The 23,523-nt window shown below is 37.6% G+C and overlaps 10 protein-coding genes and 1 non-coding gene across 11 annotated transcripts; 5 read left to right on the top strand and 6 right to left on the bottom strand.

The window, feature by feature from the left end:
- Positions 1 to 1,935: 1,935 nt before the first annotated feature.
- C5L36_0D01150 (uncharacterized protein) lies at positions 1,936 to 2,565 on the bottom strand (the record flags this gene model as incomplete). Its single annotated transcript, XM_029466994.1, has 1 exon — positions 1,936 to 2,565. One exon carries the CDS (start codon positions 2,563 to 2,565, stop codon positions 1,936 to 1,938), a length of 630 nt encoding a protein of 209 aa, XP_029322854.1.
- A 408-nt stretch (positions 2,566 to 2,973) lies between these two features.
- C5L36_0D01140 (uncharacterized protein) lies at positions 2,974 to 4,329 on the bottom strand (the record flags this gene model as incomplete). The annotated part of the gene is made up of 1 exon (XM_029466993.1): positions 2,974 to 4,329. One exon carries the CDS (start codon positions 4,327 to 4,329, stop codon positions 2,974 to 2,976), a length of 1,356 nt encoding a protein of 451 aa, XP_029322853.1.
- An 894-nt stretch (positions 4,330 to 5,223) lies between these two features.
- On the bottom strand, positions 5,224 to 6,408 carry C5L36_0D01130 (uncharacterized protein; the record flags this gene model as incomplete). The annotated part of the gene is made up of 1 exon (XM_029466992.1): positions 5,224 to 6,408. One exon carries the CDS (start codon positions 6,406 to 6,408, stop codon positions 5,224 to 5,226), a length of 1,185 nt encoding a protein of 394 aa, XP_029322852.1.
- Positions 6,409 to 7,238: 830 nt separating this feature from the next.
- Positions 7,239 to 9,260, top strand: C5L36_0D01120 (uncharacterized protein; the record flags this gene model as incomplete). The annotated part of the gene is made up of 1 exon (XM_029466991.1): positions 7,239 to 9,260. The coding sequence occupies one exon, from the start codon at positions 7,239 to 7,241 to the stop codon at positions 9,258 to 9,260; it is 2,022 nt and encodes a 673-aa protein (XP_029322851.1).
- A 520-nt stretch (positions 9,261 to 9,780) lies between these two features.
- Positions 9,781 to 11,682, top strand: C5L36_0D01110 (uncharacterized protein; the record flags this gene model as incomplete). The annotated part of the gene is made up of 1 exon (XM_029466990.1): positions 9,781 to 11,682. The coding sequence occupies one exon, from the start codon at positions 9,781 to 9,783 to the stop codon at positions 11,680 to 11,682; it is 1,902 nt and encodes a 633-aa protein (XP_029322850.1).
- A 462-nt stretch (positions 11,683 to 12,144) lies between these two features.
- C5L36_0D01105 (uncharacterized protein) lies at positions 12,145 to 13,287 on the bottom strand (the record flags this gene model as incomplete). The annotated part of the gene is made up of 1 exon (XM_029466989.1): positions 12,145 to 13,287. The coding sequence occupies one exon, from the start codon at positions 13,285 to 13,287 to the stop codon at positions 12,145 to 12,147; it is 1,143 nt and encodes a 380-aa protein (XP_029322849.1).
- Positions 13,288 to 14,304: 1,017 nt separating this feature from the next.
- C5L36_0D01100 (uncharacterized protein) lies at positions 14,305 to 16,281 on the top strand (the record flags this gene model as incomplete). Its single annotated transcript, XM_029466988.1, has 1 exon — positions 14,305 to 16,281. One exon carries the CDS (start codon positions 14,305 to 14,307, stop codon positions 16,279 to 16,281), a length of 1,977 nt encoding a protein of 658 aa, XP_029322848.1.
- A 1,847-nt stretch (positions 16,282 to 18,128) lies between these two features.
- On the top strand, positions 18,129 to 18,210 carry C5L36_0Dtrna14L. Its single transcript has one exon. It is a non-coding gene; the product is annotated as a tRNA-Leu (tRNA).
- A 109-nt stretch (positions 18,211 to 18,319) lies between these two features.
- Positions 18,320 to 20,281, bottom strand: C5L36_0D01090 (uncharacterized protein; the record flags this gene model as incomplete). Its single annotated transcript, XM_029466987.1, has 1 exon — positions 18,320 to 20,281. One exon carries the CDS (start codon positions 20,279 to 20,281, stop codon positions 18,320 to 18,322), a length of 1,962 nt encoding a protein of 653 aa, XP_029322847.1.
- Positions 20,282 to 20,364: 83 nt separating this feature from the next.
- Positions 20,365 to 21,525, top strand: C5L36_0D01080 (uncharacterized protein; the record flags this gene model as incomplete). The annotated part of the gene is made up of 1 exon (XM_029466986.1): positions 20,365 to 21,525. The coding sequence occupies one exon, from the start codon at positions 20,365 to 20,367 to the stop codon at positions 21,523 to 21,525; it is 1,161 nt and encodes a 386-aa protein (XP_029322846.1).
- Positions 21,526 to 21,774: 249 nt separating this feature from the next.
- On the bottom strand, positions 21,775 to 22,560 carry C5L36_0D01075 (uncharacterized protein; the record flags this gene model as incomplete). Its single annotated transcript, XM_029466985.1, has 1 exon — positions 21,775 to 22,560. One exon carries the CDS (start codon positions 22,558 to 22,560, stop codon positions 21,775 to 21,777), a length of 786 nt encoding a protein of 261 aa, XP_029322845.1.
- Positions 22,561 to 23,523: the final 963 nt, after the last annotated feature.

The following is a 23,523-nucleotide window of genomic DNA, read 5'->3' as shown; positions in this document are numbered from 1 at the left end:
TTCCGGCAAATCAATTCTTTCAGTGTTTTCATGCAAAGGTGTGGCCTTCAAATGATCCAATCTATTATTCAATTGATTAGGTTCAGCCATCAGGTTTTCTGTTTGTAAACATTGTATCTCTGAATGATACTTTTTTAGCTCCTTAAGAAGCTCGTAGACTTTATTCTCATTGTTTAAAATGATTTGGTATTTTCATGTACAGTCTGTTTATTAAATTTATTTGCCTTTTTAGTATTCTCTTCATAATCTGCAAATGTGGCTGTATACTGGGCTTGCCATTGGTAAAACCCTGCTTAAAAAAGCAAATCTTTCTTTTTGAAGATACTTGACTAATAGATTTTGCTCCGCAGTAAAGGTTTTCTTTTTCTAGAGTTTGTTTGTTATAAATTGTATCCATATTTGCTTCTCACTATTGCTTGCTTGTACTCAAAGAGCAAAAAGGTTTTGCAACTCCCAAGCGGGAGCAATAAATAGATTTATCATCTTGTAAAGCATGAAAAAGGTGTTTATCAATGGATGCTTTTTTTAAAGTATTTTTAATTTTACCTTTTTTTTTCTGTAAAGCTATGTAAATAAATTGTAGTGTCAAACTTTTTAATATTTAAACAAGTATTATGTACTATGCAATCAATAAGGTCTTTATAATGATTGTTAGATGCTGTTATACTGTTTCTACAGTCAATAGGTTTTTGTTCTTTTCAGATGTCCCCCCCCCCCCCCTCTTTTTTTTCATTGGAAAATCAGGTATATTGTTACTTAAGGATCTAACAATAATAGCATTAAATTTTTCATTATTGAAACCTTTTAATGTTTCAAAAGCTCTAGTATCGGCTGAACTCATACTCTTAGTTTCATTTGTTAAAATTCTGCAAAATCCTAGTTAGTACCTCAGTTTCATCAGAGACAACCAAATTAAACTGTGACCACAACAACCATTATTTTTTGTTTATTCTACTTATTTATTTCTTTATGCTGCTCCCTAGAAGTATCAAGACAAGTTTTGTGTTTCATATTAAGGATTATTAAGCATTTTGTATAGTTAACAGTTGTCATTTTATTTGAGTCAATGAAATGATTCTTTTTGATCTCTTCTTTGCTCAATTTAGCAGCTATGTCTTTTGATTTTTCTTTAGCATTGCAATATAATTAATGTTTTGTTCAATCATTGTTTCAGTAGTGCCCTAAGGTAGTTTGTTTACCTTGAGATACTTTTTTCTGCTTTAAAACTTTGTTATGTCATTGCCACTTACATTTCTAACTTTCAAAAAAGATATGGTACTTAGTGAAGATTCTTCACAGACATCTTAATAATTTTGATGGTTTTTGGATAAGTTCCTTTTTTTTTTGCAATGGTTTCGATAAATTATGTTTACTCATATGAATGTCGATAATTACAACACAATTTATCTTAGTTTCATCTGTATTATGATTATTATAGTCATTATTGTGATCACTATTGGCATTATTGAAATTAGTATTGTTATCTTTATTATTAATAAGTTTATCTTCCTTGTCATGTTCAATTTTTCCTTTATCAAATTGTTGAGCTTTTGACAATAAAGTTTTGATGCCTTCTTGTATTTTGTTTAGTTTTCTATAATATTTCCCGGTAAATTTGGTATTTTCTGCTCTAAACGTTGGCAGTATACCGTTCTCCCTTTTAGATATTTTTGGTGTATTGTTTAGACTCCCATCAGATCGAGAAGACCAAGTTTTGCTATTTCGATTGGAATCAACTGTTAATTTTTCAAACAACCCAGGAGGTTTAACTTTTGCACAGGTTGATGCACTTATAAACCCCTATGAAATATAGTCAACCGAAAAAGCAAGAAAGAAACAGCGGAATTGTATAGCAAGAAAAGAATAAGGGTATGTATAAAACGATGGCTCAGCCAATGTTCAACCAATATAGAAGTACAATACTTTAACTTTTTTTCATCCATCAGCATGGCATTTACTCCAATGTCTAAGATATTCATGAAATCCATGGCCCTTTTCTCCTAAGGTTAGTGGTTCGTTACAACCTATATAGGGACAGAAAAACCCGCTTGTTTCAAACCAATGGTTTCTTATCCATTTGTAACAGAAAACACCAGTTTCTGGCAATTTGCAACGTGTGCCATTAGGATGGATGCCGTGTGTATTTATCATATGGCCCCTATATCTTGAATTATTACGTTCATAAAAATTAGAGTCCCATTGGGCACCTTCAATAATGCAATATTTACAAAATCCAGGATGGTCTTTCTTTTTCCGTTTTCCTTCAACATCATATTCATCTTCGACTTTACACCGTGTAATATAGGGTTCGTAAATCTTATCTGCATTATCTATGTTTTCCTCATATATGAACGACTTATCACAATGCTTGACAACTTCTTCAATTGGCAAGTTGTTGGGTTCATTATACAATTGAAATTGATATAGTTTTCTTTCAAAATTCGATGTCTGGTTCAAGCAAAAATAACAGGTATCTGAAATTTTTTGGCAATATTCACAAAGAAAATATGGCACAGGTGGTGGTTTGAAAGACGTAGGTATGCCAGACAATTCTAGGGGGTTCATCACCAAATGAGAAAGCAATTGCGTTCCCTTATGATACACATAAATAGTTTTGTAAAGTATACAAGAGCAGAAAAAAGGTAGCAACCCCTTCTTTACGGGGGAAAACTTCACATGGCCCCGCACGCAAGTAATTTTTTCTTAAATCAAAACTTGGTTAATGTAGTTATTTAATAGTTATACATGTACACATATTGAAATGAGAAATAAAAAAGCAAGGAGAGATAAAGAACAACTGATAATAAACTAATGAAGTTGAGGAGTCAAGGAAATGTAAAGGCAAACTGATTTTAATTTTACAGAACTGAATTGAACTGATATTTATGAAAAGGAAGAGTAAAGGAACGACTTAGGTGAGATGAATTGAAGCACAGCGTAAATAAACCTAGTTATTTGTGAATATTTATTTGTTTAAGAAACTTGAACTGTGGTTTTAGTACCTGAAATCCAGTTTTCAATGTCATCATTGGATAAAGAACCATCAAAAGTAACTGAATCTTCTAAAGTAACAATGGTAACATCACCGTCTTTGAAAATAACAGCACCTTTCATGGTTGAGTCATAAGGTCTTGGAATGTAGTCTGAGGAACCGGTACCTTGACCATCGTGTAAATGGGAGATTAGTTTGTCGGAGCCAGATGATAAGATTTCCCAAACATCGAATTCACCACAACCAGTACTCCAACAAGAGCAAGCTGAATTACCGTATTGTAAGGTTCTTGGGATCTTGGCATTCAATAACCAGATGGCTGGCATATCATAGTTGAAGGTAGCATCATCAGTTGCCTTTGGCATTTGGAATTCAAAAACAAAGATCTTGTTTTGACCACCAAAACCGTGGTAAGCTGGGATACCGTCTCTATAATAACCACAATCACCACCAGAAGCATCACAAGAGGAACCAGAGAAGATCATGAACTCCTTGTTGGATGAGAGGGTGACATCTCCTAAAGCTTGAGCGGATGACGCACCACTAACACCGTCGGATGCAGCAAAGGAGATTGAGTTACCAAAACAGGAAGACCAGGTACCAGAGCCTGAAGTGCCACCCATGTTGTTCATAAAGACACAATTATCTGCAGAACCAGGAGTGAAGTAAGAAGATCTGGTCCAGTCACCTTGGACTGATGCAGAACTTTCAGAGCTTGCAGAACTTGAAGTGGAAGATGCAGCATTTGAGGTGGAAGAAGACAATGACGAAGAGGTCGTGACTGCATCAGAATCGTCGTTAGAAGCAGCGGGGGTTGCTACCATTTGAGTTTCTAAAGTAGTTGCACCACCGGGACCACCGACAGTAGTTTGTTCGACAGAAGAGGTGACTGCATTACCGTCCGCATTCTGGTAAACAGTTTCAGTAACATACTTATATTCAACAGCAGCTGCTCTCTTATGCTTGTGATGGACGTGCTTGGTGGTGGTACAATCTCCGTCGTCCTCATTGTTTTCTCTCTTTTGGACGGAAGACGCTGGATAATAAACACCAAACTGTGCTAGCTTGATTGGTCCTCTGAAATGGACGGACAACTCTTCATCTAATGGGGCCATTGTACCAGAGAAAGAGAAGACTTCAGAGGAACACTCGCAGGAAGTTTCGTCCATGTTGGTGACATCGTTATAGGAACCTTGGAAACCCAAGTTTTGGTACTGGATAGCACTAACCGAGTTACAGTAGTAGTTACCGCCAATATAGTCGCAGCCTGCAGTAACAGTTGAAGCGGAGAACAATGCTGTTGCAATTGTGTATAGAATGGAGGTTGAGAATTTCATGCTGTAGTTGTAATTCTATTTGATAGTGAACGTCAGTGAGTTATAAATAAAATGAGTGAATGTGTTGACTGGTTTCTAAAAAAAGGTTTCTTGAGTTGTTATTCTTTCTATAGAGATAAACTTCACTGCACAGTAGTTATAGTTATTAAAGGAATGAACGATAGTTGGAAAAGTGGAAACGCAGAAGTTTATCAGGGCTTTAGTGAGAGGAAGACAGTACACAAGTAAGTCCGTAGAAACAGGAGTTAATGAAGAAAGAGACAGGTACCACCAAAGTATTGCCAAGAATCAAGGCGGAAAAAGGCAGGGAGGAAAGGGAGAAAAGAAACGAATCGAAGACATTGCAAGCAGCCAGTATGAGATTGTGGCAGAAACACCCTTCCAGGGGGGGGGGAGAGATGCAGGAGGAGGACAACACTCCATGTTAGAAACATGAAACAAAATAGAAACGGCTTTTTTTTTTTATGAAAACAAACGCGCTCGCGTTTTCTATTGTTTGGCTCTTGCCTAAAAGAGAAGGTTGCGCTGGGCTGGGCGCCGCAACTTCCGTTTACAGCAGGTAATGGCCATTCTCGCGCTGCCATTGGCCAGCGAGGGCGTTTGCGTATTTGTGCCGCCATATTCCACCAAACTTATACAAACCAAGTCACGTGATGCAACACGCTCTTTTGCGTGTGGCGCAACGCGTGGCGCAGTGCCAGAGGGGGGGGTAAAACAAGGTGTGGTCTAAATATAGCAGTTTTTACAATTTACTGGTTATTGTACATACAATGTATAGGGATCTCCAGCAATAGAAACAGCGGTAGCAGTAACGTAATAACAATGGCAATGCTGACGATTACTATCTTGCCCCCCCCCCCCCCCCTCTCCGTGCTCTAGTCTGCAATTTGCGAATCAATTGTCCACCCACTCTGTAGCATACAAGGCATTTCTATAGTGGACTACAAAGGCGAGAGGATGGTCTCTATCGGAAGAGACGACATTCTTTGGCATCTTGTCATTGGCGTCTGCATTGAACGAGTTCGCCGGTAACACTAAAACGTCACTGACTAGTTTGGGCACTTCCATTCTTGTAAACTCCTTCCAAGTGATCTGTGAGAATATCCCACTTAGCATATAATTGTTGAAATAACTCAGAATCACATCGGTAAACCTCCCCGTACCGGTCCACCCCATCACATCGAGGGCAAATTCGGGATCCTGATCACTTCTGATGAGTAACCCACCCTCTTTGGACTTACGCAGCGTGGTCTCGGTAATGTCTGCTATGATTTCTCTTAATATAGGATGTCCTGGCTTGGCCTGAATGATCCAGTTTCCAAACTGCAATTTCCTAGTATAGTGTTTCTTCCATTCGTCTCGTCTACTTGTATCCGACTCAATGCCAATGATCATACCTAGCTCATTAGGATTCACGTTTTCGGGAATCCAGTTGGGAATAGGCTGTAATGGTAAAGTATCGACATCCGCATAAACTCCACCTTTGGCAAACAGTATCAAGTATTTGAAAAAATCAGCCTTTAGGGCCAGATGCGGTAGTATCGTATATGCCTGTACCACCTCGGGGATATTCATATAAAGATACCTAATAACTGCAATCGAGGTCTCATCATTGAAGAAATCATGGACAAATCCTGGATTCAAATAGGACCACTGTTCCTCTCCCTCCTTCAGTTCTTTGCCAAACCTATCGTCGTTTAATCCGTATCTCCAGCTCTGCCATATATATGCAGGGAACTTGGAATTGACGTCATAAGAATACATAAAGGACAACTTCTCTCGTACGGATAAATTGTCTGAAGGTTTCTTCATCTCCACAAGCTGTTTCTCAAGACGCTGGTTCTCCCTCTCTAATTTCTCTAGCCTATTCTCCTGTTTGGCCAACACGTTTTCTGCCAAATCGTCGAGCTTCTTCTCAATTCTTCCAGGCTCTCCAATCAACCCAAACAATGTATCCTTCTGTGCAGCCTCCTTGACATCAGGTGCTCGTAAATGATGCACACCTCGACTGACAACAGAAACAACTACTAATGCACTCAACACATAAATGACAATCTTCCTGACACTGACAGAACTCATCCTCAGAGAAAATTCTATATGTAAACCTATCTATCCAGCTTTTGTCTGTTGTTCTTTAACTGTTACTTGGCTGTTTACCATTATGGAAAATTATTTCCTTATAAATATTTTTCAGACATTAGCGAACCCCTTTCCCCTAATCGGGGATCTTCACTTTTTATATATTGCCACCCCCCCCCCCCACCCTCATTAACCAGCTCGTATTTTTTAACACTACAGAGATCTAGATGTTCCATGGTACACTCGGCACATACTGACTGACCGTTTGTCCCCCTTGTTCAGGGATAGAGGCCCTAGATGTCAAGGGAAACGTATTGAACAAACATGGTCTTTAGAACAGAATCAACCAACATATGTCTGGCATTTCTCACCCCCCCCCCCCCCCCTGTTGTATATAGAATTGCACTTATATTTTGTACAGCGAGAACCAGAAAAACAAAAAGAGAGTAGTGAAACTTTTTATTTTTTATTTTTTATTTTTTATTTTTTATTTTTTATTTTTTATTTTTTATTTTTTATTTTTTATTTTTTATTTTTTATTTTTTATTTTTTATTTTTTATTTTTTATTTTTTATTTTTATTTTTTATTTTTTATTTTTTATTTTTTATTTTTTATTTTTTATTTTTTATTTTTTATTTTTTATTTTTTATTTTTTATTTTTTCTTTTTTTCCTTTCCTTTCCGTTCTGTAAGGGGACAGAATTTCTTCAATTTGATGATCAAGTGCATCAATTTGAATGATACCCTGGTTGTCATTTCTTTGAATCTCTTTTAAGTCTTACCCTTGAACTCATTTAAAAATCTGTTTCAAGTATACAACGATCTGTAGTATGCTGCTTAGCCGGATATGCACTTTGTCCACGTGGACACGGCCCTGCATGTCGTCTCTTGCAAACTATTCCCATCTCCGGGGTTTGTTGAAAAGTACCTCAACCCGCCGGCTTTTGATGTGTGGAATACCCGTTGGTAATGCAGTGGATACTTTCCAGAGGAGGCAACAAGTTCCACGTGCATATGCCAGCACTCTGCTGCACTTGAGGACATACACAACCAAGAAGGGGGGTCCCGCAAAGAAGAGGGAAAGTCTCTATACGAGGCTCAAGTATTTCTTGTTGAGACAGAACCGACCTTTCAATATCGACGAGGTGTCAGCCTTTTTCTCCTGGATATTGATGGGGAATGTTTTGTGGATTCTGGTGGGAACTACAACCTTTGCCGGGGTTTTGATCTATGTGGTGAATTGGATAGGAGATGGTGAGATTGAACGAATGGTTCTGAGAAAGCTCATTACGTTTGATAACAATCTAAAAGTTGATTTGTCTGACAAGAACTTCAGAGTTCTCTGGCAAGACGGGAAAATCAAAATCAGAAATTTGAAGGTATCCAATGAGAAGCAAGGAATTCCAAAACATCATTCGGAATATCGACTTGAAATCAGTGAAGTCAATTTGACTTTGTCTCTACGACAATGGTTAGATGGTACTGGTTTGATCGACGGTATTGAGATTGACGGATTACATGGGAATATCGATATAGTGGAGGGGGACCAGCTGATACTCGACAATTCTTTTCATGATAACTATGAATTGAGTTATTTGAAAATTAAGCATTCACAAATCCGTTTTAATAGTGAATACTTTAACAAACCTTTAGAATTGGTAATTTTCAATTGCGACTTGAAGAAATTTAGAAGAAAATGGATGGTTTATGACTTTCTTAATGCCAATTCTGTATTTGGTTCACTTGGAGGTTCGTTATTTACCTTGCACAAGAGACAACATCGATTTGCACATTTCCAAGGAATGGATACACACCAACATTCGGATGATTCAAATAATGTAGAAATATACAAGAATCAAACAGTTTTAAAAAATAATGACTATAACTTTAATAATAATGACAATGATGACAATAATGACAACGGAAACACCAGTGAAGATTTATGGAAGAAAATGACTCGAATTAGGATCGACATGCTTGACCTATCATACTTGAATAATGACAATTCCAAATTGAATTGGATCAATTCTGGTAAAGCTGAGCTGATTTTCGATATAATGTTACCCAATGAAGATGACGATGATGAAATTGACAAATTGAAGGACGATTTAAATTTTGAGTTTTCCGTTGATGGATTCAAGAAAACCTGTGAGACAGTCTGGAGAAAACTTAATGATGATGATACCAATGAACCTAAACCCTCAATTGAGAAAAACAAGTATGTAGTTATTGATCTCAAAATCAACTATTTCGATTTATCTGCTAGGTTCCCACAGACAATCCCCTGCTCAAGTGTGACGGGAAAACCTTACATCTCGTCGCAACAATTACAGTCGTTGGTTACATTTATTAACGATGAAAAATTCGGACTTTCATCAAAGAATATGAGTAGAATCAACAATATCGATAATGAGGATGATCAAGATGAAGACAATCTTACCACCATTACACTAAATAATACCCCAGACTCTACCGAAAGAGATGAAGATTTCGAAGATACAGATTTTGAGGATCAAGATCATATTCGGCATGTTTTGCCTCCAATTAAGTTTCGTCTAATTCAAAACTTAAATGACTTTGAATATGTGGACCTTCCTTCATTGCTCACATTTACCAGTAGAGGTAAACCCGAAGAAGGTAGTGATGAAAAAATTGTAAAAAGCTTCATCAACACAAACAAGTTTATTGACAACAGTATGAATGAGGTGTTTTCACTCTTGCTACTTTACGAGGAGGAAATCCAGACAAAGTTGATCAATATGTATTCAAGAAGAAGTGGATTTGAAATCCTATTCAACAACTTCATCCTTGGTAACCTTATACTTGTTGGCTTGGGGAGCTTTGTCATCTGAATCATCTACACTACGTGTATATAGCAACCCTTTATAGAGTAATCTTTGTAAATGTTTAGGACTTTAACTATAAGAATGAAAATAACAAACAAGGCTGACAATTGAGCTGGAACTTTACCATCTGTCTAACAGCAGGGCATACATACTTGACGAGCAGAATATCCCATTCTCAGATAACACCACTACAAACACAAAAGGACTATTCTCCCACTTGGACAACCCCCAGAGATACTGCAGTTTTCCCCCCATCGATTTGCCTTCACACTGTGGTTTTTCTGTGATGGTACCCAGGTGACGAACAACTGACTTTCTGCCTTCTGAGACTTGAATAGAAAAAAAAAAAAAAAAACCTCAACTTATAGCAAACATATTTTTCTTGCTCACATTTAAACTTCGAGCCAGCCCCACACTCCGAAGAAAGATAGGGACCTGATTTTATTCTTCTCTATCTGTAAGTAACAAAGTATCATTGCTAACCAACACAACTCTATACAACGCTATACACCACCAAGAAAAAAATATGTTAATGAACGACAACAAGAAGAACCCCAACATGGGCCGTCATGGCGATCACCCCGCCATCAGCATGACTCCGAATATTAACAATGGCCTCGCCTCCGATATGGATAGAAGATGGTCGTCACAGGAGTATTCTTCCATGAGGAACTCAGCTAAGATTGCCACTATAGGCTCTAACAATACCCGCAAAGGCTCCTTTGATGCAACTCCTGTGTTTTCCGTGAACTACAACATGGGTTCGATCAATGCATCACTAGGATCTCCACGTTTGATGGAGCCATCGGCCGATTTCTCTGTCCCTCCAACATCCCAGACCAGCATGAATGCGTTTAATGCCTTTACTAATGCCAATACGTCCCCTTCAAAAGATCTAGGCGGGAACTATGTGTTCCCACAACTATCTGCCTCCTCAGTGACTAATCCTATTGGTGCCAACTATAAGGCAACCAGAAATTCCATTCCTCAGTATACTCCGAAAAGTGGTTCATTCCCCGAGCATGGATTGCCACAGTTAACACAGGAAGGCATGTCCTTTAGTACATCACCATTTCATGACCACTTGGATCTTTCGCCAACTAGATTGAGTCACAATTCCACAAACTCGATTGGCTTGCAGCAAGACCTTGAAGTCTTAAAAGCCGGTTCGGGCTCTCCTCCACATCCGCAAAGGTCTGTTTTTGAAGATATCTGGAAAGAAACAGGGTTGAAAGAGGAAGATGCCAAGATTATGGACCATGAACTGGACCAAAGAGAGCGGGAAATGGAGAAGTTGCTCCAAGGGGATGATGATATTGGCCCCCCTCCACAAACGAACCATTCTTCTTTTAGTTGGACATCTCCTCCAAATGCAGATATGCCTTCGGCAAGAAGATTCTCATACGACATTGCAGCTGGTGCAAACTTTGTGCCTTTTGCCAGTCCAACCACTAACAGTGATGATTTAAACATGAATCGGTTCAACATGAATGCTCTACAGGGAGTGAACAATATGAATCAAATCAACCAACTGAACAATCTGAATACGAATAGTATGAATGCTCTGGGGATGAATGATTATAATATAAATCAAATGCATACTTTAATGAACAATATGATATATTACAAGAACCAGATGCAATTACCACCTCAATCCCACCCATCAGAACAAGAGTCACTGAAATCCTACTCAAAACCCTCACTTGGTATGAATGTTTACCAATCTGTAGAACCGACGAAGGAGCAAGTTTCCCAGGCCACTAGCCACGTTTCTCAGTATTTAGGTAACCCTAGCCCCGATGTACTCAATATAGAGAAAAGATACTCATACTTGAATACTTCGAATTTACCGCATTTAACCTATCCATCGGATACTTCCTACGATATCAATAGCTATCCAATTATTGCTTGCTGTTTCAAAAATGCAAGAATTGATGTTTTCTATATAAACCCTCAAACTAAGAAGAGTTTAGAAAACCTCAAGGTTGGTGATTTGGTGATTGTGGAAGCCGATCGTGGCAGAGACTTAGGCAAGGTAGTCAAGTTGAATGTGAGTGTTCAAGAAGCTAGATTATTAAGATATGCGCAGTATATGAATAGAAAGGCAGCAATGTCTAGAGATGATGATTTCCATAAAAAACCTATACTTAATTACCCAAAACCTGTTCTAAGATTTGCAAGACCAGAAGAGCTACTAACTATAGATGCTAAGATAAATGATGAATTAAGAGCTGTCAACGTTTGCACAACTAAAGTCAGAGAATACAATTTAAATATGACTATTGTTGATGCAGAATATCAATGGGATATGAAAAAGCTAACGTTCTACTACCAATCTGAAGTCCGTATAGATTTTAGGGATTTAGTGAAAGAGTTATTCAGGATTTACAAAATTAGAATCTGGATGTCTAAGCAGGGGGATATTTGATAGCTAGAAGAAGGAGGACACTGTAACCTAAAATACTTACATCCGCTAAGTCTGTATGCCAACAAATCAATTCGAGGATACCCAAATAGAAGAAATCGGTGCATGACTTTAATTTTTGTTTTTTAGAAGATTTATGGTAAAGACTTCTTTGCAAAGCATGAGCTATAAAGGGTGCAACAGAAGCTATCATATGACGAAGACCTGGGTGCACGCTATGAGTTTTTCGATATACTGTGTTTGCTTTTTTTTTGTCATTGAATTTTTTTGTAAGAATATCATTTTATGTATAACAAGTGTATATCAGGGGTGATATATATAGTTGGAATTACTAGTAAAAAAAGAGAAAGTGTCGATTAAAGCATGTGACGGATTACAAATGATTAAAGGGTAAAATATACAAGTGAAAGGTCCAGAGAACCCGACCTATAGTTGTACAAGATAATAGTAGCGTAATGTAGGTCGCTATCCTCTGCTTCCTGCTAAAACCAACGTGAAAAGAGTAGTACACACACAGTTCAAGGGGAAAATCCATTGTTGAGGAAGTATCATAAAGCTAAAGAAACTAATAAAGGGCCATACCATCCACGCTAATTTCATGTATTTCCACAACATCACAGCGTAATTTTCAATGAAAACTTCCCAAGTTAAATCCTCCTTATGAGAATAGCCGCTGCAAACTTCCATTTCACCATCCCAAAGACAGAGAAATAAAGAATATAAGGTTTGGTTGATAAGTACCCCAATGGTTTGATCCATCAGTACACAGTACAATGGCTGATCGGGAAATAGGCTTATCACCAGTTCAATCCAGTAGCTTGATAGTAATCCATTAAGGCTACCCCATGCAAGGATCTTGCAATGTTCTGGAATGAATGAATTCTCCAAACTTTCCAAATCAGAAAAAGTCGTCAAATCTTGGGGTAATTGCTCCTTTTCCGTTTCAATCTGGTCTATGTTGCTTACATTGCTTAAATTCCGATGGTGCATATTCATTTTTGTTGCGGACATCCCCTTCTTTTGCTTTATTGCTGATAATGAGGACGATTCTGATTCAATCTGCATCTCTTCGTCGTTCCCCATCTTTGAATATATACCTTGGTTCTTTCTGTATGTATGTCTCCTTAAATTCCATTTATATATTTGGATGATAGTTTCACCTATCATCGTAGTGACACCACCCATGACAATTGGGGTTAGAAACTTATTTCTTTTGTCGAGAGTCGAATAATGGGTATAAGTGACAAAGATGATAAATATTTCAACGGCAAATAAATAGTACAACTTCTCACAGTGTGAATCAACATCCGTAAACATAGTTCTATAAAAACTGAAACACTTACTAAACAACCCACCACTAGAGTGTTGTAGAGGGGTTTGTAAATAGTTTTCCCTCTGAACGGCAGAAGCTTTGACCTTTTCCGCTTCCCTACCATCAAGAACGTCATCTGACATTATCGATTTCATGGGAGAGAGAAGATGTTCGACAATTGGAGTAGTTGCTTGTTTTGTTTTCAGAGGAAGCGTTGCTCCCACCTCACTGAAATCGGTATTTATAGTGATCTCCGGTTTCCCATGACCACCAGTCTTATGTTCAAAGTCGACCATCGACCCAATGGACTCCAACTTTGTCTTACTCTTGATAACCTGCTTAGCAGAAACTCTTTCACCTTCTTGTTTTCAATTTTACAGGTGATTTTCACTGAACCGCGTTTGTTTTACATCGGCATTTTTTTCCTTGTCTCAGAAGGCATAAACGTGGAGGCTCAAGTTGGTACTTATTGAAACATTTTCCTTCTTGTAGTGTTTCTTCAGTTTGACATTTCAAAATCCTCTGCCAGTGTTTATTTCAGGAAGAAAATGCCATTCAACCTACAGACTTTCCAATGTGCAATAGCCATAATGTCTGGAGTAAAAAAAGCTGTTTAACAAACTTCGCAAACACCCCCATCACATCCTCGGGGCTCAGCTGCTCATCGCATTGGAACCTCTTATGATATTTCACCACATGGAATTCATCCATAACTTTTATACACATCTGCAAACAAACAGGACTCTGGCCTTTGAGCATAGTTGCTACTTTTCAAGAACTATAATGGCTACTATATCACCCAACCAAGAGGCTGTAGAATAATAAAAAAGAAAACAAAGAATGCGGAATGCGCCAATCGGAATAGCATATTTATCTAAACAGAATTTGCTTATCATTCACCAATATATCTGTGCTTTTCAATATAAAAGGTACCTGTAATTACCGTTTTGAAGTACATTGTTTGACATCCTCTCCTAGGAGTGAAGAGCAACTAAAAGGTTCTACTACGTTGGAAAATAGCGTAAGGTCGGGAACGGTTGGATCGGCTACTGATCCGCCAATAGACTAAATTTTTTTTTACGATTGAGGGTGTTTTCATGAAATTTGGTTTGGATTGAGATCTTAAAGTCTTTCTTTTCACTTTGATATTATATAGAAAATCGCACTTGGTGGACCACCTCTGTTGGTACTGGTCGATAGTGCCTGGAGAAAGTTCAATACCTTGTTCCCCCATATTCAGCCTTGTGATATCATTCATACAAGTTTCTCTAGGGCCAACTTGTGTGTTAAAATAACAATAGATATCCAAATAAATGGTTGACGACACATACTATATTACCCCTCATGAAGCCGCCTTGGCTGTTGTTGCCACGGCCATGAAGAAATCACGTTTACCGTTTTATATTCTATTTATAAATTCAATTATGGGAGGGTTTCTTTTCTCCTCTGGAGGAATGCTGCATGTAATGTGCCAAGCAGGAAGTTCAGGACTTATACCCGGAGAGTATATATTTGTCTCCGTTGCCCAAGGAGCTGTTTATTCAATTGGTCTATTCTACGTTATTATTTGTGGTATGGAACTGTTTAACTCCAATATATTGTACTTCTCGGTTGGTGTTGTGCGTGGCGCAGTCACTTTAATGGATTTAATAATATCATGGTTTGTCTCATTTTGGGTGAATCTAGCCTCCAGTATTTTTGTTGTTTATGTCATATGTTATTGCTCCGGTGTTTTCAAAGAAGAAAGTTTTGTTTTCGGAACAATTGCAATCGGTGAAGTCAAAAATTCCTTCACTTTTGCTGAAAATATTTTAAAGGGTGTTGCCGGAAACTTTTTTGTCTGTCTTGCTGTCTACCTTCAAATTATGGTCAAGCCGTTACACGTTAAATTTTTGATGATATTCTTACCTATTTTCACTTTTGTGTCCATGGGCTTCTCACATGCTGTTGCAGACATGTTTATGGTGCCAGCTGCAATTTTTAACAATGTAGGATATGGATTTGGTCATTATTTTTGGAAGATGATGCTACCTGTTGCTATTGGTAATATAATTGGCGGCTCTTTTTTTGGTATTGTTATTACTTGGTATTTACATCTGCACGTTATTGAGCAAGACATGAAGAAATTAAAGTTACCAGCTTATGAAGAAACTGATGAACAACCAATGTTGAACATGGATTCCAGAGTTGTTCGTAACCCGGGATCACATGTTATTCCTTCAGAAGAGTTTAATTCAGATCAATCATCAGAATTGAAAGGTTATGAACCAGATGAAACTAGTAGCATATCAAAAATGACAAGCAGGCGGAGTATGAATACAGCACAAAGTTTAAGAAGTACTAGAACCAGAACGTCAGGATATAGGCCTGGGTTATCTCGAGTTGGAACTCTTTCAAGTATCAGAAGTCGAAACTCCAGGCAGATAAGATCACCAAGAGGCGTATTCCCAGTGACTGATATGGGCCCTCCACTGGAGAAGGAGAGGACCATTGCTGGTCCCTATACACCAGTATCGCCTACGCAATCTAATGATATTGATGATATAATAGATGATGACAATTCCAACGAAAAGGTTGATGAAACGCATGATAGAAATCTCAATGAGACGCAAGGCGGAATAGAAACAATACCTGATCCACTGGCGAATGAAGACGCTCAAAGTGCTATATCTGGGGATGGTGATGATGATAACATAGAAGGTGAAGATTTCAGCAATTTAGAAGGCGTATCTTCTTACGTTGGATCCAATGACGATGATCAACCTCTTGATAACCCCTACAATCCTGAACTAGAAAAAGTTAGCTCGAAGTTGATGCGTGCAATTACAAGAACAGTTACCAAAGATAAAACGCAAGATGTAGAAAAAGGCGCAGTGCCAAAACCTAGGGATGATAAGTCACAAAGAAATAGTAGAGATAATCAATACAACAGATTCAAAGATAATAGATTGTTTAGACAGTTCACCTTTGGCGGTGGAGGTGATGACCAACAAGAAATACACCGTAGGTTATCAGATGCTAGAATCACACGTAAAGCGGCATATATGTCTGATGATATTGCTGGTACTCATGTCAACTCGGTGGATACGCGTGTGCATCGTCAAAAAAGACCAAGCACCGCTTCCAGTGTTAACATTAAGCCACTAAAACCCCCCAAACCTGCATTGATTTCGAAGAATTCTAAAACATCTGGGTCTTCTGCATCTGACAGATGGAAACATTTCACACATGATTCTGAATTAGATGCAGAACGACCGGTCAGTTTCATAAGTGAGAAATCAGATCATTAGAGCAGCCTTCCGGAAACAGGGTCTAATATTTAATATTCTTACATTTAGAGTATTAAACAAAATTTCTCGTCTAATTAGATAACTTTATGCCACATCAGTGATACTAATTTCGGTATACCACGTTTCGCTCACATCATGATACAACACAGAGAATACCCCGGTGGCATATGTACGTGACGTTACTTACCATCAGTTTTTGTAAACACAGCAAACAAGAGCGCAATGTGAGCGCTTCATTGAAAAATAGCTGTTCATAAATCAAACTTGTAGAAAAACTGGTGATTGTAACACTCTTGTTTTGTTTTATTGATTATATCCTAGATACTCTTTGTAAAAGCTAAATTAGGAATAATTATTTAGAAAAAAAATTCACAAAATTTAAGCTTTGAACAACCTTCCCAACCTTCAAACCATCGTTTACACATGATATATTAACTGAATTACAATCAAAAACCTGCTTCTCCGATTCAGATGATAAAAAGGGCAAGATACTCGAGCATGCATCTACGATTCCGCAATTTCTCAGCGGCAAACACCTTGCTATATTATTTTACAAAAGGACTTCTCATTAGATGATGCATCCAAAAAATATTTGTGCATGGATGTTTTTTTCTGGTTTAATCAACTCACAACAAATCGGTTTATAATAAACAGGTAACCATTTTTTCTGAACTGCAAAGAATTTTAGAATGTTAGGGAAAAAAACTCAAGTTTTTGCTATAAGTCGCAAACTGTCTACTGTCTTTTCATAGGGATAAATTTCAGCAGAACTTAGTAAAGACTCTTTTGGTACCTATATAATTTATCTTGATAGCGTACATTTGATTTAAGCCTTGGCATACTCTTTTGATCACTCCATTACGTACAATAATGTACTATAGAGAATGAGCACATCCTAACGAGTCCTAATGTTTCTTATGGTACACTTGGGTGCTATGATGACCTTTTAATGAATTTTGATAGCAGCTTTTTTCTTTGATGCTTTTGGATATAAATATAAACGTTCTTCGTTTAAAAGATAATTTTCAAAAACTTTTGTGAATTAACGTTGGGTTTACAATACTTGGTGAAATATCGTGGAACAAGATCTAACAAAACCGTATTTTCAAGATTCCGTCATAAAAAGCTGAACAAAAAACGTTAAATCTAAATTGCCTCTACAGTGTCACCAGTGGCTACCTAGTAAAATACTGTGAAGGCACATGTAAAACTATTTTGAAATGAGTGTGTCTGTGTTCTAATTAAACACCATACAAAAATGTTTATACGTTGGTTCATATGAATCAAGGGGTACTATCTCTGTGCAACTCCAAAATGAAATAATATAAGCCGTATATTAATATTTTTTTTTGGATATCACTGTTTGTTTTCAGTATTATAGCTGAATCATATTTGTTAGCAATGTTGAAAGTATTTCAGTAAGAAATGTCTAAGCTTTTGTTTTACTTGGAAGTAGTAATTATCAGCATATCGTATCCTATCTCTTTAATATACTTCAATTTTTAATTAGTTATACTTTTATTTGTGGTCCCTGTTACCGTGAGTAACACATTTAATATAATTTGAGTTTTAAATAAAAAGGAAAAAATCAGTAATTCATGAAGTTGTATATGTGGATATTTTCGTGGATACCAACCAATCTTTTAATAGAATCAAAAATAATAATGGATATAGCTTTCGTTTAATGGTAAAAGAGTTACAAGGGCGTATGGCAGCTAGGGTAATGAAATGTTGATGTACATAATACTTTTAATACACATAGAATACCAAAATATATTTTCTTAAGGATGAGCATCAAATATTATCCCAATGTATTATTAAAGAATCAGAAGAAACAAATGTTCGTTGGCAGCTTGGCCGAGTGGTCTAAGGCGTCAGGTTAAGGTCCTGGTCTCTTCGGAGGCGTGGGTTCGAACCCCACAGCTGTCAAATATTTTTTTGCTGAATTATTTCCTTTATGTGAGAATACACATAGTTTCTATTTACAAATTTATTATTATTAATACCAACGCAAACAATCAAAGGGGGAAAGTACCTCTTACAGCCTCCTTTTTTTAAAAACCGGCAAATCATCTCCAAAATCATCTTCAAACTCAATTACTTTTCTTTCTTTATCTTCAGAAAATAACGTTCTTCTAGCAGATCTAAAATCGTAATCATCGTCCATCGGCATGCTTATTGATTTCAATTGCGATTCAGAAGCTGTGCCTATTAACTTTGGCCATTTTTTGGGGGAACTCTTTCTTGGTGACGGAAGTGGTACTGGGACTCTAGAAGTTGAATCTGGCTGATTTTTACTTTGAATATCCGAGTTCTGCGTGTTTTGATATTTCGTAGAACCTAGTGATTCTTCCTGGGTATTAGGATTTTGTGTACGGAAGGTACCACCTGACAGTGATCTTGCATACGAGAGAAAATTAGAAGCAGGCCTCATGCTTCTAGGGGCAAAGATACACCATTTAGTATCTAGGATATGTGGCAGGATGCCCGTTTGCGATATTTCCCATATAAAGGCAAGGCTTACAACTGGAATATCCCAATTTTTTGCAGAATTTATCTTTTTCTTTGTTAGGGTAATATTCGACGTACTCATGTTTGATTTCGATGTGAGAATATCGGGACACTTGTATTTGAAAAGCTGCGGAGAATTTGACTTTGTAAGTCCGAGAGATGTGAGATTTGCAACCAAAAAATCACAATCTTCTGTTAGCTCCATACTGAATGTTAAATTCAGATTTCTAATCAGTTTCGTAATATGAAGGTGTTCCATCTCTGAGAACCCCGTTATATGTATTTTCAATTGGTAGTTTAAATTTAAATATCGAGGAGGACTCGACCACGAATCGTACATTATTTTACCATAATGTAGACATCTCTCAATGAACCATTCATTTACAATCCTTGTATCTGATGTACCCTGAGACATTTTTATGTGTTCTGGAATATTATCAAACACACATGTAGAAGGTACAATCACATACATAACAGTTAAATCATACTCCTCCTGAATTTCAGCACCGTTCTCTTTCAAAACATCAGAAAGTTTTTTAGTTTGTTGTTCATTAAAGCCAAAATAGGTGAAAATAAATCCACTGAATAAGGTACTGTTTGAGATGCTTGGGTTTACAGCTAGATGGGTTTCATTTGAACCAGATTTGTTTAAGGTTGACACTTGTTTATATATTGGATTGTTGACCAATGTCCCATAATCAACAACATTCCTATGACTGACGTATGCATTTTTACCTATGTTTTCAAGTTTGACTTTAGAGATATCATATAAGCGGGGGTCAAGAATCCTCTGACAGTTACAGCAATCAATGATCCATCTGGGATGAATTGCAGGTATATTCCATTCTACTGCGCTTTCGTAACGCTTACCTTCCTTTTTCTCTGTTATTAGATATTTCACCTTTGGAGTAAGGGAAGATATAGCCTTGCCGCCAAAATGATGAATCAGCTTGGTAATATAGTTCTTCTCAAAACATGGGTTAGACACATCTCTCAACCTGGACAAGCAAAATAGAGTGGCATCAAATATGGGCCATGGGTAATCGTCTAGTATTTGGAGTGCTGGCTCTGGAATGTTTTTTTCTTTGAATCTTTTATAAATCTCATAGAGATCGTCGGGATATAGTAGAGTTACATCTGTTCTATTTGTGAGGCAATATCTAGTCTTTGCGGTTTCAAGACTTCCAACAACCAACACCTTGGTTTCTGATGTTAAGTTATTGTCTAGCTTCCCACCCATAAAGGAAACAATTTCAGCCACATGACTTTTCTCTTTAGAGGTCAAATTAGTTGTTGTGAAAGTCAACCCTTCAAAAAGCAAACTATTTGATCTCTGTGGCCTTTGACCTTGCATATGCGAAGTTGCATCCCAATCTAGAATGTCGGGAGTCTTTATATATGCATAGTTGACATGAACAAAAAAAAAAAAATCATCGAAAAGATAAATGTTCAATTGCGCTCGTGATGAAATGTTGATATTCTTCGACATCAATCTCTTCCAGTTTAAGATTAGTTCACTACTGTTTTTGCCTGGAGAAAAAGATACACACAGATTGACCGTCTGAGCTAAACATGTCGGGGAAAAATGGAGGGAGAACAACCAAGTCAAATATTCAGTATGTTGCGAAGGTTAGATACTCGAATAACTTACCACCGCCATCATGTCCACCAAAACTCTTAAAGGAGGATTCTACTGACGAAGACGGGAATGATTTGAATACTTTGGTATCTTCATTTTTCAGAAAGGAGAATTTTAGAAACTTGATTAGGTTGAACGACGACCTAGGTATGCCTATAAACCTGGTTAGTTTACCTGATAGAGAAACAATGTACGGATTGAAGAATAACGGTGTCAACTTAGAGCTGCATCCAATGGACCAACTGATCCTATCAGATCCTAACAGAACTATCAAAACACAGTCTCAGAGTGTTGGATTTTTGAGAAGAACCCAATACATCTCTTCTGACATTCAGGGTCTTCCTAACAAAGTATCTGCTCCTCTTAAAGTCAAGAAGGAAGATGATTTAGATCCAAGGACACAGTTGAAACAGGTTGAGGAAACGTTCAATCAATCTGATGATATCTCAACGATTAAGCATCCAACTAAGAAGAACCTAAAGGCCAAGAGGGTATGGAACTTCTTGCCAGACACTTCAATGCTGGACCAAACTTATTACGATGTCAAGTTTATGAGCAGTGCCTCTATTTCGAAGAACAAACACGACAAATCTAAAGATGCCATTAAGTCAATAAGGGATCCTAGACTGCTTACGTCGATAATGAGAGAAATCGACGTGAATAAGAATACCAAACTGATGTCATTTTATTTGACAGATGAGGAATCTTCCAAGATTGTCAAGGAGAAAATTGAAGATGAGACAGAGAATGCACCAATTGACGATAATGAGCTAGAGGAAGTTTTGAAGGACGAGTCCAAGAAACTAGTCTACAGAAAACAAAGAGAATATGATGGACAAGTCAAGCCGCTTGAAGAATTACGTCAATTGGCAATTACATTTGATGAAAAAACAAAGCAAGCGTACTATATTCCAATATCAGGTAAAATTGAATTGAAAAAGTGCAGAATCGATCCTGTATTATTACCTACGATCAAAGAGCTTTCCTATGACCAAATCAATATGTATATTAGAGAACCTACTAATTCTGAAATTGAACGTAGGGACGCCCTAAGGAGTGAGTTTGATCCAATGGAGTTTGGTACTGATGAGTAAGTGGATAGTATAGGCATAGCGGTATATAACATTAGTGTAGTTGTAACAATTTATATGATTTTTATTTGGTTTTCTCTATGTTTTAAAAAATACAAAGGCTAACAAAATGAAAAGAGAGATAACATGCCTGAGCCGACATGAGACATGAATATGCAATATATAAACACAACAAAAGGAAAACGAATGGGACGAAAAGCAGAAATTAAGGAATGGGTGACAAGAAAGAATGAAACAAAGAACTGTGAATTTCTAATTATAGTTGACAGTTCTGTAGGAACGTTTGGTACCGACTGTACCTTTTAAAGTACCGAGTCCAATGGTTCCCCTTGGAGGTGTAGAAACGGTAGAATACATCGATGTGAAGGTTTGGACCCAAGCAACCGAATAGACGGATGTGATGGTACCAATAGTTTTAGTTTTCCAAACAATGGTTGCGGGATCAGAAGTCGATGTTGTTAGATCAGTCGTTTTTGGAGTTACCGGCAGGGTTGTGGTTGGGGTGATCACTGGGACATAATAGTCACCGGTATCTGTAGCCGCAGCTGGAGTGGTGGTTGTGACAGCACCGGGTGTTGTCGTACGGGTGGTGGCAGTGCCAGTAGTAGTTTTAGGTGTGGCTGTAGTTTTTGTAGTTGGTGCAGTTGTACCCGTAGTTAGAGGGGTTGTTGCAGCAGTGTCTGTAGTCAAAGGAGTGGTTGCAGCAGTGTCCGTTGTTACAGGAGTGGTTGCAGCAGTGTCCGTTGTTACAGGAGTGGTTGCAGCAGTGTCCGTTGTTACAGGAGTGGTTGCAGCAGTGTCCGTTGTTACAGGAGTGGTTGCAGCAGTGTCCGTTGTTACAGGAGTGGTTGCAGCAGTGTCTGTAGTCAAAGGAGTCGTTGCAGCGGCAGTGTCTGTAGTCAAAGGAGTTGTAGCGGCAACGTCTGTTGTTAATGGAGTCGTTGTTGTTTCAGCAGGATCAACAGCCGCTGCCCCCAATATGAAGGAGACAACCATTGTGAAGAGCAGAACCATAGTGTTGTTATTGGAGTACCTCATTATAGGATTCGAGTTGGGATGAATCGGATAGAGGAATATTGCCCTGTGTTATATACCTGAAAGGATATTAACAAGAGTAAGAATAGAAATATGAATATGAATACGAATATGAATATGAATATGAGTGTGTGTCCGAGTAAACCAATATGGATATGACAGACTAACACGTGGATCGACCTATTGGCTGTTTATTTTGAGGGATCTGTGAATGCACAACGACTTAAATGAGTGGAAGTGTTGTTGGAATCCAAAGTGGTGATGACAGAGAAACGTAGAATGTAAGGAAAACGGAACTTGGTTTGGTTATAGACTAACAGCACCTAAAACAACAAGAATAAGCCTACCTTGTATATCCGAATTTGAGACAGCTTGTTCTTTTTTCTTCTTCAGAATGAGAGACACCGCATATGGGGGGTGTTCCAGTAGTTTGTGTGTGTGTGTTACTCACCCGGTGAAAATTGTTTCTATTTCTGTCCATTTTCGATTTTCCAACTTTTTTTTCTTCTTCCATTTTTTTCCGCTTTTTTCCATTTCAAACGCGTCAAGACAGAAAAAAAGAAAAGAAAATAAAAGAAAACAAAAAAAAACGCGATGAGCAAAAAAAAAGAAAAAAAAAGGAAAGTCGCGGATCGGATAAAACAGCCGTCCGCTTCCGACACTATTAAATGAAATTGATGTTTCTCTTCTTACCAATATGGCATTGTATGACGTTGTATAGTTTAGTATAGTATTTTACAGTATTATCTTGAATAGTATGGTATAGTTAATTGTTTGTCTCTTTATTTATGTTTGTAAGTGTAAGAGTTTCTATTGTCACATAGATAATCATTCTCTCCTCTCTCTTCTCTCTTCCACTTTTCTCCTAGTCCAATCTAACCACCACCTTATTGTCTGTATAGTTCTTGTGTTTACCTTTCCCTTGGCGCGTTTGTTGTTTGTTGTTTGTTATTTGTTGTTTATTGT

Source organism: Pichia kudriavzevii, chromosome 4 (assembly GCF_003054445.1).
Source record: "Pichia kudriavzevii chromosome 4, complete sequence".
Lineage (NCBI taxonomy): Eukaryota > Fungi > Ascomycota > Pichiomycetes > Pichiales > Pichiaceae > Pichia > Pichia kudriavzevii.
The sequence above is the reverse complement of the archived record's forward strand: the minus strand, read 5'-3'. Positions and strand labels throughout refer to the sequence as shown.